Raw genomic sequence first — 12,678 nt, 5'->3', positions numbered from 1 at the left:
CATCGGAGTTGCCGCCCCTTTTAACGAACCTGACTCAGGAGAGGCTCGACAGGGGGGACCGTCAGATCATGATCAGCCATCTTGGTCGCATCCGCCTCGCCAACGACATCATCATCCTTGAACCCAGCAATATCCACGATCCTCCTGACCTCGGCCTTTGCAGCCGAGCACCTCCCACCCTTGACAATGCGCGCCTCCCCGACAACCTTCTTGTACAGCGCCAGCTGCGCCGAGATGGCCGAGGCGTTTTTGTGGAACCCGTCGATGCCGCCGGGGACGTTGAGGTCGTAGAGCGCGATGCCGCCGACCTCGGCAAAGTCCTCCCTCAGGTTGAACTGCTCGGGTCCCGCGGCGTTGGCGGCGTAGACGCTGGGCACGACGCCGTCGCTGTCGATGGCGGCGCGCCACTCGTCCCCGTAGCTCCAGAAGCGGTCAAAGGGCGCCGGGCTCAGCGTGGTCCAGTCGAGGGCGTGCGTGGCCTCGTGCATGAGCAGGTACGGCGACGACCAGTAGATTGGGTCCTGCACCACCATCGTGTCGCCGTCGTGCACCCACGCCGCCACGCCGCCGGGCATGTTGAGCGGGACTGCGGTGAAGACGGAGACGGCTTCTCGGATGCCGACTGGCATAGCGCTTATTCCCTGTTTTTTTCTTATCGCAAAAGGGTTTTGTGTGGACTTGGTGAGCTGGGTGGTCGGGATCAAGGGTGTTTGTTTGTATTACATGCAGTTATTTTTTTTTATAAGTGTGGGTGGAGAGGGCGAGCGATAGGTTAGAACAAAAAGAATATTGCGCTTCTTGCTTACCTTGACTACTTCCAACTCGGTGGCGCCGGCATTGTAGTGACGGCAGACGACCCAGGATCTATCACAGTCCTTGAAGGTGACGTTGAAAACGTGAAACTCCCATGGGTTGATCGTCGTCATTGCAAAAGTGCCCTCAAGGCCCTCGCCGTTGAAACAGGCGTAAGGGATCTTCCCCGGGATCCAGGACTCAACTTTGATGTCCGAAATTGACATGGGTGGCATGTGCAGCCTGAGATCTTTGTCCATGCCGTACATGTCAAAGGCCATAGGCTTAATGGTTGGCTTGAAGTTTTCGACCGCTAGTGCCAGGCCTGATAGGGCAGCCATGGTGGCCATGGCTGGGATGAAGTTGTCAAAAAACATTATGGGATATTATAATAGGTAATTAGTGTATTACAAGTTCGGTCTGTATGAAGCTCTTTGAGGTGTGTGTGATATATAGGATAGAATCTTGAGCTCAGAAAGTTACTGTAGCAGAACATTGTGAAGATTTTATACAGTCACTTGCGAAGGCCGATTCATTGTCTTCAATGGCACTCACTTGAAAGGTTTGACAAGATAAATGTTGGTTAGTATGGATACTTTGCAGAGGGATTGCATCCCACGAGGAAAAATCAACCTCAAACAGGCAAGCATTGTTGCCAAAAAGGCGGTATGATTGGCCGTGAAAAAAAAAAAAAGGATTTGAGCTTGGTTGGTTAGGGTCTGAATCCTCTTGGCTGTGCCGCGATCCGCCATGTGTGGAAGAGTTGAGCTGCAAGGACCCCAACTGCCGTCGTCGATCCAGCTGGACTGTAAGGACCCCAGCCTGAGGATCCGTCTGACGTGATTATCTTTCAGCTCCAAGATTGTTCATTATTCTGTCGAAGGGTAAAAAAGACCCAGGTAGGAGTCTGAAGGATCAAAATCCCAACTCGTACGCTGCATGCATTTTGAGCCTACATTCAGGGTGAATGTCAGCTCCCGAGGAATTAGCGATGGAAAAACTTTGGGTATTGGATTCAATATTAACCCCAAAGCGACGAGACAACTCGTCGCGCTGACCGCAAAATAAATCCTCTTCACGAGTAGGTAAATAATAATTTCAATTGATTCTTGCTGTGTGGGGTAGCGAGAAAAAAAAAAAAAAAAAAAAAAAAGACTCCGACCGGTGGTCGCAATTGCAGGTCTCATGCTGCCAGTTATAAACTCTCAGTCTGGAAGGCCATACATAAAAGCAAAGGCTGCAATGCAACTGCGTAGCGGACACTCATGATCTCCGATCAATTGTTTGGCGGGTTCAGGAACAGAAAGAGGCTTGCCATAAACTGTGCAAGCAAGCTCGGTTGTACCCACACCAGAATCGACGTTGACAGTAATGGCCCTCGTAGTCAGCAAACGGATTTCGTTTTTTTTTTTTTTTTTTTACGAGGATTCAAATCGAACAGTTCAAGTCGCTCGTTCTCGTTCGTTTGATGATGGTAGACTGAGATAGATAATAGGGGACAAGTGCATAGAGCGGGAAAAAAATGAACAAACAATAGGCAAAAAGACATTGGGAGCATCCTGAGGATGCCGTAGATGGGTCTCTCTCGCCGGGAATTGAACCCGGGTCTCAAGCGTGACAAGCTTGCATACTAACCACTATACTACGAAAGATATTTGGTTGTTGTTGGCAATACGGATGGCTTGTGCACCTATGAACTCAAATTGTGATTGGACCACAGCTCATGCACATTCCCGCATGCAATAAACCTTGGCCTTCTGCAAAAGCAAAAGCGAAAAAAGCTTTGTTATAAAAGTAATTTGGTGACGTACGGAATTTGAGACAAGTTGCAAAATGCCTGCCACCTGGGAGTTGATGCGTAAAGTACACACGCAAAACCAGATGCTCCAAGAACCTTTCTGCCTCCGATATAGGCCAACAGAAGCTTAGGTTAAACATCCCGCAGAATCGATATCTTTTGCCTCCTTAACCGATACCAGCGACTATATACAGATCTTTTCTGTAAAGCATCTCAGCGGTTTATCTATTGGCCAAAAGCTTCCCCCAAAATGCAAGCCCTGCTTTAGCAAGCTGGGTGGTTGGAGCCGTTCGACCGGCCGATCTGGGCTTTCGGCTGGGTTTGTGCTGCCACGCCTGCAGAAACATGCATGAACCACGCATGCCAAAACCCAGCGGCCCAACCTCCCCCCAACGTCGGTCGATGCCTTGCTCCATTTTCTTACAGTTTTGGGGTTGCCATATCAAGCCACATACAGAAAAAGATATGTAGCAGACACATCATATACGTATAGTCTTACACAATAACCGTATTTACCTATCGTGCTTGTCCAAGGTAGGTAGTTAATGTACGCATGGATGGCAAAAAGTCGTATCAGCACCAGCGGCAACCCCCAATCGGTTACCGTTCGCCTCGACATCTTCCCCATGCAACCGGCTAGAATCAAAGACATGGAAAACAGCGAGCGCTCCCGGAGGTTTATTCTTTGCCTTCTCCAACCCCGCGTGTAGAAGATATCGACCGACTCACAGAAAAAAGAGGCTCCATGTGTTCATCTGCATCCCGCGTGACGTCCCCCCGTCATCTCCGCATTGGCCAGTTGGCATAGTTTACCCCCCCAACCTACTTCGCTTTACATTATCTCTTCCCGTCCGTCAATACCGTTCTCGACCCTGCTGTCCCACCTCCATCACCCCCATTTTTATTGAAAAGCCGGGGCTAGTGTGCTATTGACAACAAATCTACCAAAACCGTGCGCTGATGTCTCGAGTTGCTTCTGCTTTCCCGACACCGTGGTGAGCTTGCCGGATTGTGATCGAATCCATATTACTGACTGCCCGGCACGGCATCTCCCAAAATTTTCTATGCAGCTTCTCTCTATTACTGAGATTTCCTCCTGTTTTGTTTTGAAAATGAATATCTGAAAGGGCCTCCAGGCTCTTCCGACCCCAGTCAATAAGCAACGAACAAGAAAGGTGTTATACCCTTCCTATTAGTCTCGGGAAAATTACTGGCGTCTTCTCCCAGCTTACCAACACCGGGGGGTCTCATACCCTCCCCCCTCGCGTTCCATGTATCTTCCACACCAAATCGGCGGCCTCCCTTCCGCTGGGATCGCTAGGGGAGGAGTCGGTATAGATGAGCCGCTGGCGGCCGTGATCGCACGCCGAGCCATGGAACCACTGCCCACAAACACGCTAGTCGGCGTTATCGTCGGCTCCGTCCTGTTCGTCTTCCTCGCCGGGCTCGGCTGGTTCATGTGGACATATCGCAACTGGCTCTCCTTTGCCGCCGTCCAGCCTGAACAGCCGCCACCACCGCTGCATCGCAGGTTCAGTATGGTGCGCAGCTCCAAAAGCTCCAAAAGTTTGGCAAAAAGCACGAGAAGTACGGCAAAGAGCACAAGAAGCTCGGCAAAGAGCACAAGGAGCTCAGCAAAAAGTACAAGGAGCTCGGCAAAAAGTACAAAAAGCACAAAAAGTTCGGCGAAAAGCACAAGAAGTTCAAAGTCGTCCGGCCACAGGAGCCAGAGGAGTTCCAGGAGCGCGAGAGCACCGACGCCAGTGCCTGAACCTGTGCCCGTGCCCGAGCCCGAGCCCGAGCCCGAGCCCCAGTCCTCGCGTGCGCCTTCACCTGAACCCGAAAAGCCGGCATCTCGTACACCTACACCTGAACCCGAAAAGCCGGCATCTCGTATACCTTCGCCTGAACCCGAAAAACCGGCATCACGTACACCTACACCTGAACCCGCAAAACCGGCATCTCGTGTACCTTCGCCTGAACCAGAAAAGCCGGCATCTCGTACACCTTCGCCTGAACCAGAAAAGCCGGCATCTCGTACACCTACACCTGAACCCGAAAAGCCGGCATCTCGTGTACCTTCGCCTGAACCAGAAAAGCCGGCATCTCGTACACCTACACCTGAACCCGAAAAGCCGGCATCTCGTACACCTACACCTGAACCCGAAAAGCCGGCATCACGTACACCTTCGCCTGAACCAGAAAAGCCGGCATCGCGTGTACCTTCGCCTGAGCCCAAAAAGCCGGCGTCACGTGCACCTTCGCCCGAACCAGAAAAGCCGGCATCGCGTGTACCTTCGCCCGAGCCCGAAAAGCCAGCATCGCCTGCACCTTCGCCTAAGGGCAAAAAGCCAGCATCGCCTGCACCTTCGCCTAAGGGCAAAAAGCCAGCATCGCCTGCACCTTCGCCTAAGGGCAAAAAGCCAGCATCGCCTGCACCTTCGCCTAAGGGCAAAAAGCCAGCATCGCCTGCACTTTCGCCTAAGGGCAAAAAGCCAGCATCGCGTGTACCTTCGCCTGAACTCAAAAAGGAGGCGTCGCGAGCGCCTTCCCCTGAGCCCGAGCCCAAGCCTGAAGAACCCAAGCCTGAAGAACCCAAGCCTGAAGAACCCAAGCCCGACCCGTCCGACGCAGCTGAAAAAGCACCCTCGGTTGTCGAGTCGGCTCCGGACCCGGAACCGGAACTCTCTGATGCTGCTGCCGATCCAAAGAAGACCCCCTTGCCGACGCTACGGCCCTCCTGAATAATACGATGGCACAATGAATTCGATTTGGATGACGGGAGGAAAGACATGTAGTGTCTTGCACCTTAAACAGTGATTGTGCGATTTTCAAGATGCAATATTGTGACACGAGGTTTCTGTAACATCCTTACACTGATTATGTACAAAAGGTATTCGCAGATGGGAGGGCTTGTCATACCTGGTCGACGAGAACGCATGGAGGTACTCTTACAGATGTAATTCGTTGTTAATTTCTGTGGTCGGGTCACCAGGGAGAGAGAGATGTGTAGGTATTTAACTTGAGGGTAGTTCAAGGGTGAAAATATGTATCTGATATCTTTCTAGAAACCATATTAGTTCCTGGGGCTTCGACCTCTATTTCGTGATCAAACCTGGTTCTGCTATCGGCGGTTTAGGTGGACCCAGTCAAATGGTGCGGTCTGCCCATTGAATCGACGTAGCTCTGTATTGCTGGTCTTCTCCAGATGCTCCTGATCCACTCTCAGCCGACCGACCGGGCATCCATCGTATAGTTTGCCGATCCTCTGCAGTCCCTCTGCTCGTAAGCAGTTCCATCATAGCGTCGACCCTCAGCTGAAGTCTGCTCACGTCATCCGGCTTCATGGTTGTTTGAGCTTGCTCTATCTCAATGTTTAACTGCCCAAAGGCTCTTTGCAGTTCCCTGTACATCTGATAGTCATCTGCACCCTGCTTGAGCCTTGGACTTTCATTTTCCGGCTGCCTTCGTCTCCGTTGCGGTTGGAGAGCATTCGGCGAATAAGAAATCGCCTTGCAGTCAATGCATGCGCCGGGAATTGAGCTCATCATACTGCTCGAGGCCGGGCTGGGAGTAGGGCTGCGGTACCGGCGGTTCTTGGCAGCTCCATGATTGCGTTGGCGAGGATCATCATGGCAACGCCGCCGTAGTGGTGATTTTGCCCGGCCTCGCGTCTCGCAGCCGACGCGGGTAAGCCGCGCCAGTCTGGAAAGAACGCGATCGATGACTTCTGCGTTATCTTGGACGAGAGGCAGATTGGAACCGTTTCCGTCATGTCGACCCGATGAGTTTTGGCCATGATTCACACGACGAGTTCGTCCTCTGCATTCCGCTTCTTCTCTCCCAAAGTAGCGGCTAGAACCGCGTTCCTTTGCGAGGCGTTCCGGTGCATGTTCCATCAGGTGCCTTATCAGTTGCATCGCATTCGTCGCGCCGCGTGCTCCATTTTGGCTCCGACTGCGGCCAGGATAAGGTGTGGCTGAGCGACGCCGGTGTTGCTTGCCTCGTATCATGGCTTGTGTGTTAGGGCCAAAGCTTAACGACTGAGAGGGAATGATTGTTTGCTGCGCCTGATGGAAATGTATTTTTCACAATCATCGAATAGCTGGCAGTATGTTTGTGAACGGGCATTCGAGATGGAAAGTGCCGTATTGCGTACGTGTAACCCAATTTATAGGACAAGTGAGCCCTTAGTTTGACTGTAGAATTATGACGGATCTCTCGCTCCTTATGAAGTAATTTGTGCCCCTAATTTTGGTTAGTCTTGGCATCTGTCAAACATCAGTTTCTATATGGTAAAGCTTGACAACTGTTTATGTGAGAAAATGTTAATCGGTTTAGGTTTGGGGATCCACAACAAGCATCTTGACTATTCTAAGCGTTGATTTACTTCTGGAGTCCGAGAAAGGATCCGAGAATGCTAAGCCACCCGCTAGGGCAGCGGTTTTCGAGGCCGTTGATCGAACTTTGTCAGAAGCGGACGGGCATTAGCCTCCGATAACATGTTCGGAGACCCCCGGTCTGGTTGAGCAAGAACGTGTCTGCCCTGCAAACGGAGTCGCCCGCGAATGAACGCTCTTGGATCCCTGACTTAGCGCATGTGAAGGACGGCTAAGAAAGATGCCGCCGTCATAGAACTCGGCGTATTGTCCCGGGTAGCCTTGCCCGTTGACCCCGGAGCTTTCAAGGCAATGCCGTGCAGATGCAGCCTCCACAATCGAAACCTAAGGAACGTGACCTAAAATAGGTTATCTCAGGCTCAAGGAAAACCTAAGCAAAACTCTGTTGGTTGCCAGGCTCGGGACCTCAGCGCCTTTGTTTCTCAGGCAGCAGCACCTGAAGAGGCGGTATTCGTTCGCATTTCGCATTTCGTATGCAACTAGCTGCCCCATCAAAAGGTACGACGAGGCACCGAATGAACGACAGTCGACAGTTGCAACAAACAATCTTTGTGGGAGTGGAGTCGTCTACTAACTATGTAAGGGACTGGTTCCAGAAGGCAGACACCCCACTCGATCCACTAATTAGGCAGTTGGAGGCGGTTTACCGGCAAACGCCATGCCGCTGCTGCCCAGCAAGCCGGAACCTGCTAGTGATGGCGCGGCGCCATGTCAAACAAAAAGACCGTCGCCGACCGGCATCTGCATTCTAGTTTAGTGCGTGGGGGCTCAAATTACCCGTGTGCAAGATGTTGAAGGGGCTTTTGCGTGGTAGAGGATCCCCATTACAGTATATCATAGTGTTCAGGGCGAGTGCCGGCGATATGGTTGAAGGTCGTTTTGAGGGGGAATGCGATCCGGGAAATCTCCAATATGGTTCTTGTCGTTCTTTCTACAAAATTTCCGATCCCTTCAGCCATCTTGCTAAAATATCCGGTTTGTTTGATACATACAGTAGGTCACATGACATGAAGATCTTCAGCAAGCCCTTCCTTGACATACAAATACAATGAAATACCTAGTTACCAGGTATCAAAATATATACTGTACCTACATTGGGTTCTTTGTTTGAGCAATTGAATTTTATATTCGCGACACGAGTGAATCGGATCAGGATAATATCTATCCTACCCACGCGTTGTCATTAACTGGGATTTCTAAGCTTGCTTGTCTCTTCAACACTCTACCCCGCGGGCCCAAGTTCTTGCCAAACTGAGCGAGGCAGTCAATCGTACATAAGCTCAATGCTGACACTGAAGCAAGCCCGGCTTGCCCAGTACTTTGGAAACAAGGGTACCAGGTCCGTCGGCAGAAAAACTATTAAGCTAAGGTACCTACCTATGTTCCTAGTAAACCCCCAATGCAAAACGCCAGTTCAAGTCAGATCAGCTGATCTCGGGAAGGTGGCGATCGATCAAGCCGGGTTATGCTCAGACGCAAGTAATGTACATTTACAATTACTATTCATGATTACAGCAAATACCATTTCGTCTGGGAAGGGCGTAAACCCCAGGATGATCGGGTTAAGTGCCAAGGCTGAACACACATGTGCCTGCCTACCTCATTCCAAGCTTTCTACCTGCAGAGTACCGACGGGTATGGAGAGAGATCTTCATTCCATCACCGGGTGAAATAGGATTGGACAAAGGTCGTCTTGGTCAAGTCGGCCCCACTGTTGACAAGACGCACATGCATCCGTCTTTGGCAAGGCTCAAAGGGGGATATACGAAAAGCCCAACAGCAAATCACAAGGACGAATCAGTCAGGCAGAAAACAAACAATTCACTTGGTTAGCGAGGGATTTGCATCAAAGCCTGGGTGAGCATGCCATGTCATTATGAAGCTTGACAGAAGTGCAAGCGAGGGATTGACGTTGATGTAGCATGGAAAGTACCACGGTAGGTGGCAAGGGCCTTCGTTTAGCGAACCGTTGCCGAGGTTTGCGGTTGGTCAGGACCCCCAAGGTACCTTACCTACCTTACCTACCAACCTACCAGCCCAGGCTGCGCTACCCTCCGTCACCTGAAGTACGTCGTACAGCCCGACTGGTCTTACCTCAAATACCACATTGACCTGACAATTAATTACCGGTAGGACTGCGTACAACACCACCTCAAGTAGACTGTTTCCTTACCAAAGTACACACCATGTCATCAAATCACCCCGCCCATTGGAAAACAAACCAATTGACTGGCTGTCTACCAAGTAGGGAATAAGGTCGGAGCAGCCGGAGTGCCGGACCCTTGTTATCTCAGCGGTTTCGAGTCTCACCTTGCCCCACGCCCCGCCCTCCTTATTGCGGATACGTACTTTCGTACCGACTACTACCTCTACTACTGTAGGTACCTTACCACACGCACTGTGATTCGATTCGCCCTCCAGGCTCGCGCAGGCAGTCTTTCCAATGCACTTCGTCGATTAAAACAGTTGCCGTTTCCACCATCCCCGTTTCTTTGGACACCCGTGTGACAAGCCCGACGACAAAGAACAAAATCCTCCTTGTGGGGTCCCCTTCGGCCTGTTCCATCCGGTCTGTTCCAGGCGCGACGACCCGCCCGGAAATCGTCAAAGCCCAATTGAAGCTGTCCGCCCGCCCTTGACTTGACCTCCACTTCTGCATCCATACCTATCTCCCGTTACCAAAAAACAGATTCAACCCCCCAGCCCAGCCCTCCATCGTCTCAACCCCCAAGACGTCCAAAAAGAAACGCGTTACTCCCAACCTAGTTTGTACTGCGAGCCAAGCACGAAATTTGGCCAGACCAAGCAGCAGTGAGGTTTTGGGTCGAAAGAAGAAGTACATTTTCAGTTTGTCGGCTGGTACGATTGAAAGAGAAGCTCCACCTACCAGATCTCGGGAGCTACCTCAGTTAGGGAAAACTCCAACAACTCGAGCTACCACAGTACTGTGTGCATTCTCATTATCCACCGCGGAAAAAGGATCAACAGTCAGGTAAACCAGAAGGACAAAAGTATTCTTCGCCATAGCCAGAGGCATATATCCACCATAAAGGCGTCCCTTTCCATCATGGGTCGCGCACCAACCAGTGGCAACTGCCACACGTGTCGCATGCGTCGCGTCAAGTGCGATCGCGCACGACCAGCATGCGAGCGATGCATTAAGGCTGGCTTCGAGTGCAAGGGATACGAGACAGTTTTGCGGATGCAAAGTCATTCTTTTGTAGCCGACGCCCAGACTGGTACCGTCAAGTTCAGCACGATCCAGACAGTATCATCATTTCCAGAAGCCAGACCAGGCGAGGCTCCCTTGCATTGCCCCAAGAGCAAGCGACAGCAGCAGCAGCAGCAACAACAACAACAACAACCGCTCGTCCGCGCCAACAAGGCCGCTGCACGCCGGCTGCAGTCTCCCTCACCCAAAAGCGCATCATCCGCTAGCCGCTCTCGTAGCAGTGGCAACGATACCAGCTCCGATGGAGGATCCAACTCGGGCACAGCCAGGTCCAGTCCACCGCCGGAACTGTCTCTGGAGGGCTTTGTTGACGAGATAACGTTTTCTTACTTTTTCCATGCATATGGCTGGATCAACATGCATAGCATTATGTTGCAGGACTCGAGAGTGCGAGATACTCTCCTCGAGGGCATGGGACATGATAGCCTACGGGCCTTGGCGTATGGTGTCATGGGCAAAGATCAACACATCGCTAGCCTGCAGTCGAAAGGGGCTCGTCTGTACGGAACCGCCCTCGGGAAACTACGCAAGATGATGTCTTCACAAAGCAAAGACGAGCTCGCGGCGTTGATCAAGCCTATCGCAATCATGGGGTCCTACTTGGTGTGTACTAGTCCAACCTATTGCGGCCCGAAGGGCCTGCCAACCCTGTCCGCGATATATCAAAGGCGTAACTAACAACTTTTCCACGATTAGATTACAGTGGAAAACGATCTACGGTTCACACATCACCGTGGACTGTCACGAATCTTGGAGTACTGTGGACCGGAGTATTTCCAGTCCGCCAGCTTGCTGCCTGTCTTTGATTCTTGCCGCTTGACCATGGTACGATACCTTGCGCCAACCTTGTCCTGACTGACAAAAGCTAACAATATACTTCTCTAGATTTCCAATTCCATGGTCCGGCGCACTCCAACATTTCTTTCACAGGAGAAATGGAAGACTATTCCATGGGAGAAGGCACCGCACCTAAAGACCTGGTCAAGTAGACTACTTGATATCATGGCTGACATTCCCGAGCTCATCTCCGGAGTCCTTGGTGTTATGGGTGCTCGTATAATGTGGCAGAACAGCAATTTTGCACCGGTGTATGCGGAGGACCCTAACGAGGTGCCACGATTGCAGGGCAAGGTCCATGACCTGAAAGTCAATTTGGCAAGCTGGCTCGAAAATTGGACCGATTCTCACCCTATGGCGCACAAAGTTATGGACTGGGCTTTTAACAGGGCAGCTCATGACGAATATCGTCCTGGATTTGAAGGATATTCCGGTCCCGATGTTTACGACTATTCGGTCTTGTTACCTCCATCACCTCCTCCGTTCTTGGAGCCAACAGAGGAGACCTTCACCTTAATGCAGGAAGTATCACTGTATACGACGGTGCTCATCTGGACTGGCCGCCTAACAAAGTATCTGGCTGGAGCGAGCATCGGCCACGACAACATCAACTTTTACAACACACCCTTTAGCACTACGTGTACCTGTTGCACGTCTCGGCTGAAGGACTTGTGCGACACTGTTCCCGACTCGCATGCAGACGTCCTCCAGGTAACAGTCGCACCGGATCCGGAGATGCAGTGGAACTTTAACGCGGCAAGAATCGCCATCGCGCCCATCAAGGTCTCGCATAGCTACGAGCAGCCACAACCTGTGCCTGACTTCTGCTGGGCTGCGCACAAGTACGGACCAGACTCTCCCGAGGTAGAGAGGCTTAGGCAACAGAAGGAGCAAGAAGAGGAGATGAAGAAAGCCCAGGACGCCCTGGCAAAGGAGGTCAAGTCTTTCAACCGTCCTCTGCCGGTGTTGTCATCACCAAAGGGTGAGCTCAAGACGCCACCATCGTCGAGCCCGGTCGAGTCGAAACACGACACCATGTCCGGCAGCCCAGGCATCACCACCAATTTGCCCACACCGCCGCAGTCTGCCGTTTTTAACGACGACTCCTTCACTCCGCCACAGTCAGCGAAGCCGCCCATGCTGCTGCCCGCCGACGTGCGCTTCTCAAGTCAGCTGCGCGTACTCAACTGGCTGACGGATCACCTGCCTGCCAGCCGACCGCATGTCCTCGCCACGCTGGCTTCGATTGGCCTGGGACACTGTGGTCACGACGTGCGGCCCATTGACGGCCTGCCCGAGGTGGGAAACGTCGTGAAGAGGGTCTTGCACTCGACTCAGTTTGAAGGTTCTGAGAACGTTTTACTCAAGAGATACCGCTAAATCATGGGTTGTCAGTGAGATGGTATGCTTATGTTTTTGAATGACCTTTTCCTATGACATGTTTGAAAGTCCGTTTTTTTTCGGGGTCGTTTTTATATCATTTTGGAGTACCAGCGACCACATCTACTTTGAACTGTTTTTTTTTCTCTCTGGTTGTGAGCGTTGCAAAGGAGTTAGGAGCGAAGCACTATCAAACGGTGTGGAAATGACTATAAGGAGAATATCAAAAGAAGCAAAAT

At 51.6% G+C, this 12,678-nt stretch overlaps 5 protein-coding genes and 1 non-coding gene across 6 annotated transcripts; 3 read left to right on the top strand and 3 right to left on the bottom strand.

Moving 5' to 3' along the window:
- Nucleotides 1-2: 2 nt before the first annotated feature.
- Nucleotides 3-1,298, bottom strand: MGG_05037 (uncharacterized protein). The gene is made up of 2 exons (XM_003712497.1): nt 807-1,298; nt 3-641 (listed from the first exon to the last, which is right to left on the bottom strand). Exons 1-2 carry the CDS (start codon nt 1,167-1,169, stop codon nt 21-23), a joined length of 984 nt encoding a protein of 327 aa, XP_003712545.1. The 5' UTR covers nt 1,170-1,298; the 3' UTR covers nt 3-20.
- A 1,074-nt stretch (nt 1,299-2,372) lies between these two features.
- MGG_20148 lies at nt 2,373-2,444 on the bottom strand. The gene has a single exon. It is a non-coding gene; the product is annotated as a tRNA-Asp (tRNA).
- A 1,420-nt stretch (nt 2,445-3,864) lies between these two features.
- MGG_16847 (uncharacterized protein) lies at nt 3,865-5,677 on the top strand. Its single transcript, XM_003712496.1, has 3 exons — nt 3,865-4,131; nt 4,158-4,252; nt 4,314-5,677. The coding sequence occupies exons 1-3, from the start codon at nt 3,964-3,966 to the stop codon at nt 5,332-5,334; spliced, it is 1,284 nt and encodes a 427-aa protein (XP_003712544.1). The 5' UTR covers nt 3,865-3,963; the 3' UTR covers nt 5,335-5,677.
- MGG_05035 (uncharacterized protein) lies at nt 5,211-7,263 on the bottom strand. The gene has a single exon (XM_003712495.1). The coding sequence runs from the start codon at nt 6,601-6,603 to the stop codon at nt 5,740-5,742; it is 864 nt and encodes a 287-aa protein (XP_003712543.1). The 5' UTR covers nt 6,604-7,263; the 3' UTR covers nt 5,211-5,739.
- Nucleotides 7,264-7,710: 447 nt separating this feature from the next.
- MGG_16846 (uncharacterized protein) lies at nt 7,711-9,629 on the top strand (the record flags this gene model as incomplete). The annotated part of the gene is made up of 6 exons (XM_003712494.1): nt 7,711-7,983; nt 8,293-8,329; nt 8,380-8,408; nt 8,506-8,625; nt 9,239-9,367; nt 9,457-9,629. Exons 1-6 carry the CDS (start codon nt 7,779-7,781, stop codon nt 9,627-9,629), a joined length of 693 nt encoding a protein of 230 aa, XP_003712542.1. The 5' UTR covers nt 7,711-7,778.
- A 428-nt stretch (nt 9,630-10,057) lies between these two features.
- MGG_05033 (uncharacterized protein) lies at nt 10,058-12,439 on the top strand (the record flags this gene model as incomplete). Its single annotated transcript, XM_003712493.1, has 3 exons — nt 10,058-10,825; nt 10,919-11,047; nt 11,108-12,439. The coding sequence occupies 3 exons, from the start codon at nt 10,058-10,060 to the stop codon at nt 12,437-12,439; spliced, it is 2,229 nt and encodes a 742-aa protein (XP_003712541.1).
- Between the last annotated feature and the right edge of the window lie 239 nt (nt 12,440-12,678).

This window comes from Pyricularia oryzae, chromosome 3 (genome assembly GCF_000002495.2).
Source record: "Pyricularia oryzae 70-15 chromosome 3, whole genome shotgun sequence".
Taxonomy (NCBI): Eukaryota; Fungi; Ascomycota; class Sordariomycetes; order Magnaporthales; family Pyriculariaceae; genus Pyricularia; species Pyricularia oryzae.
Note: the sequence above shows the minus strand (reverse complement) of the source record. Positions and strands in the feature narration are given on the sequence as shown.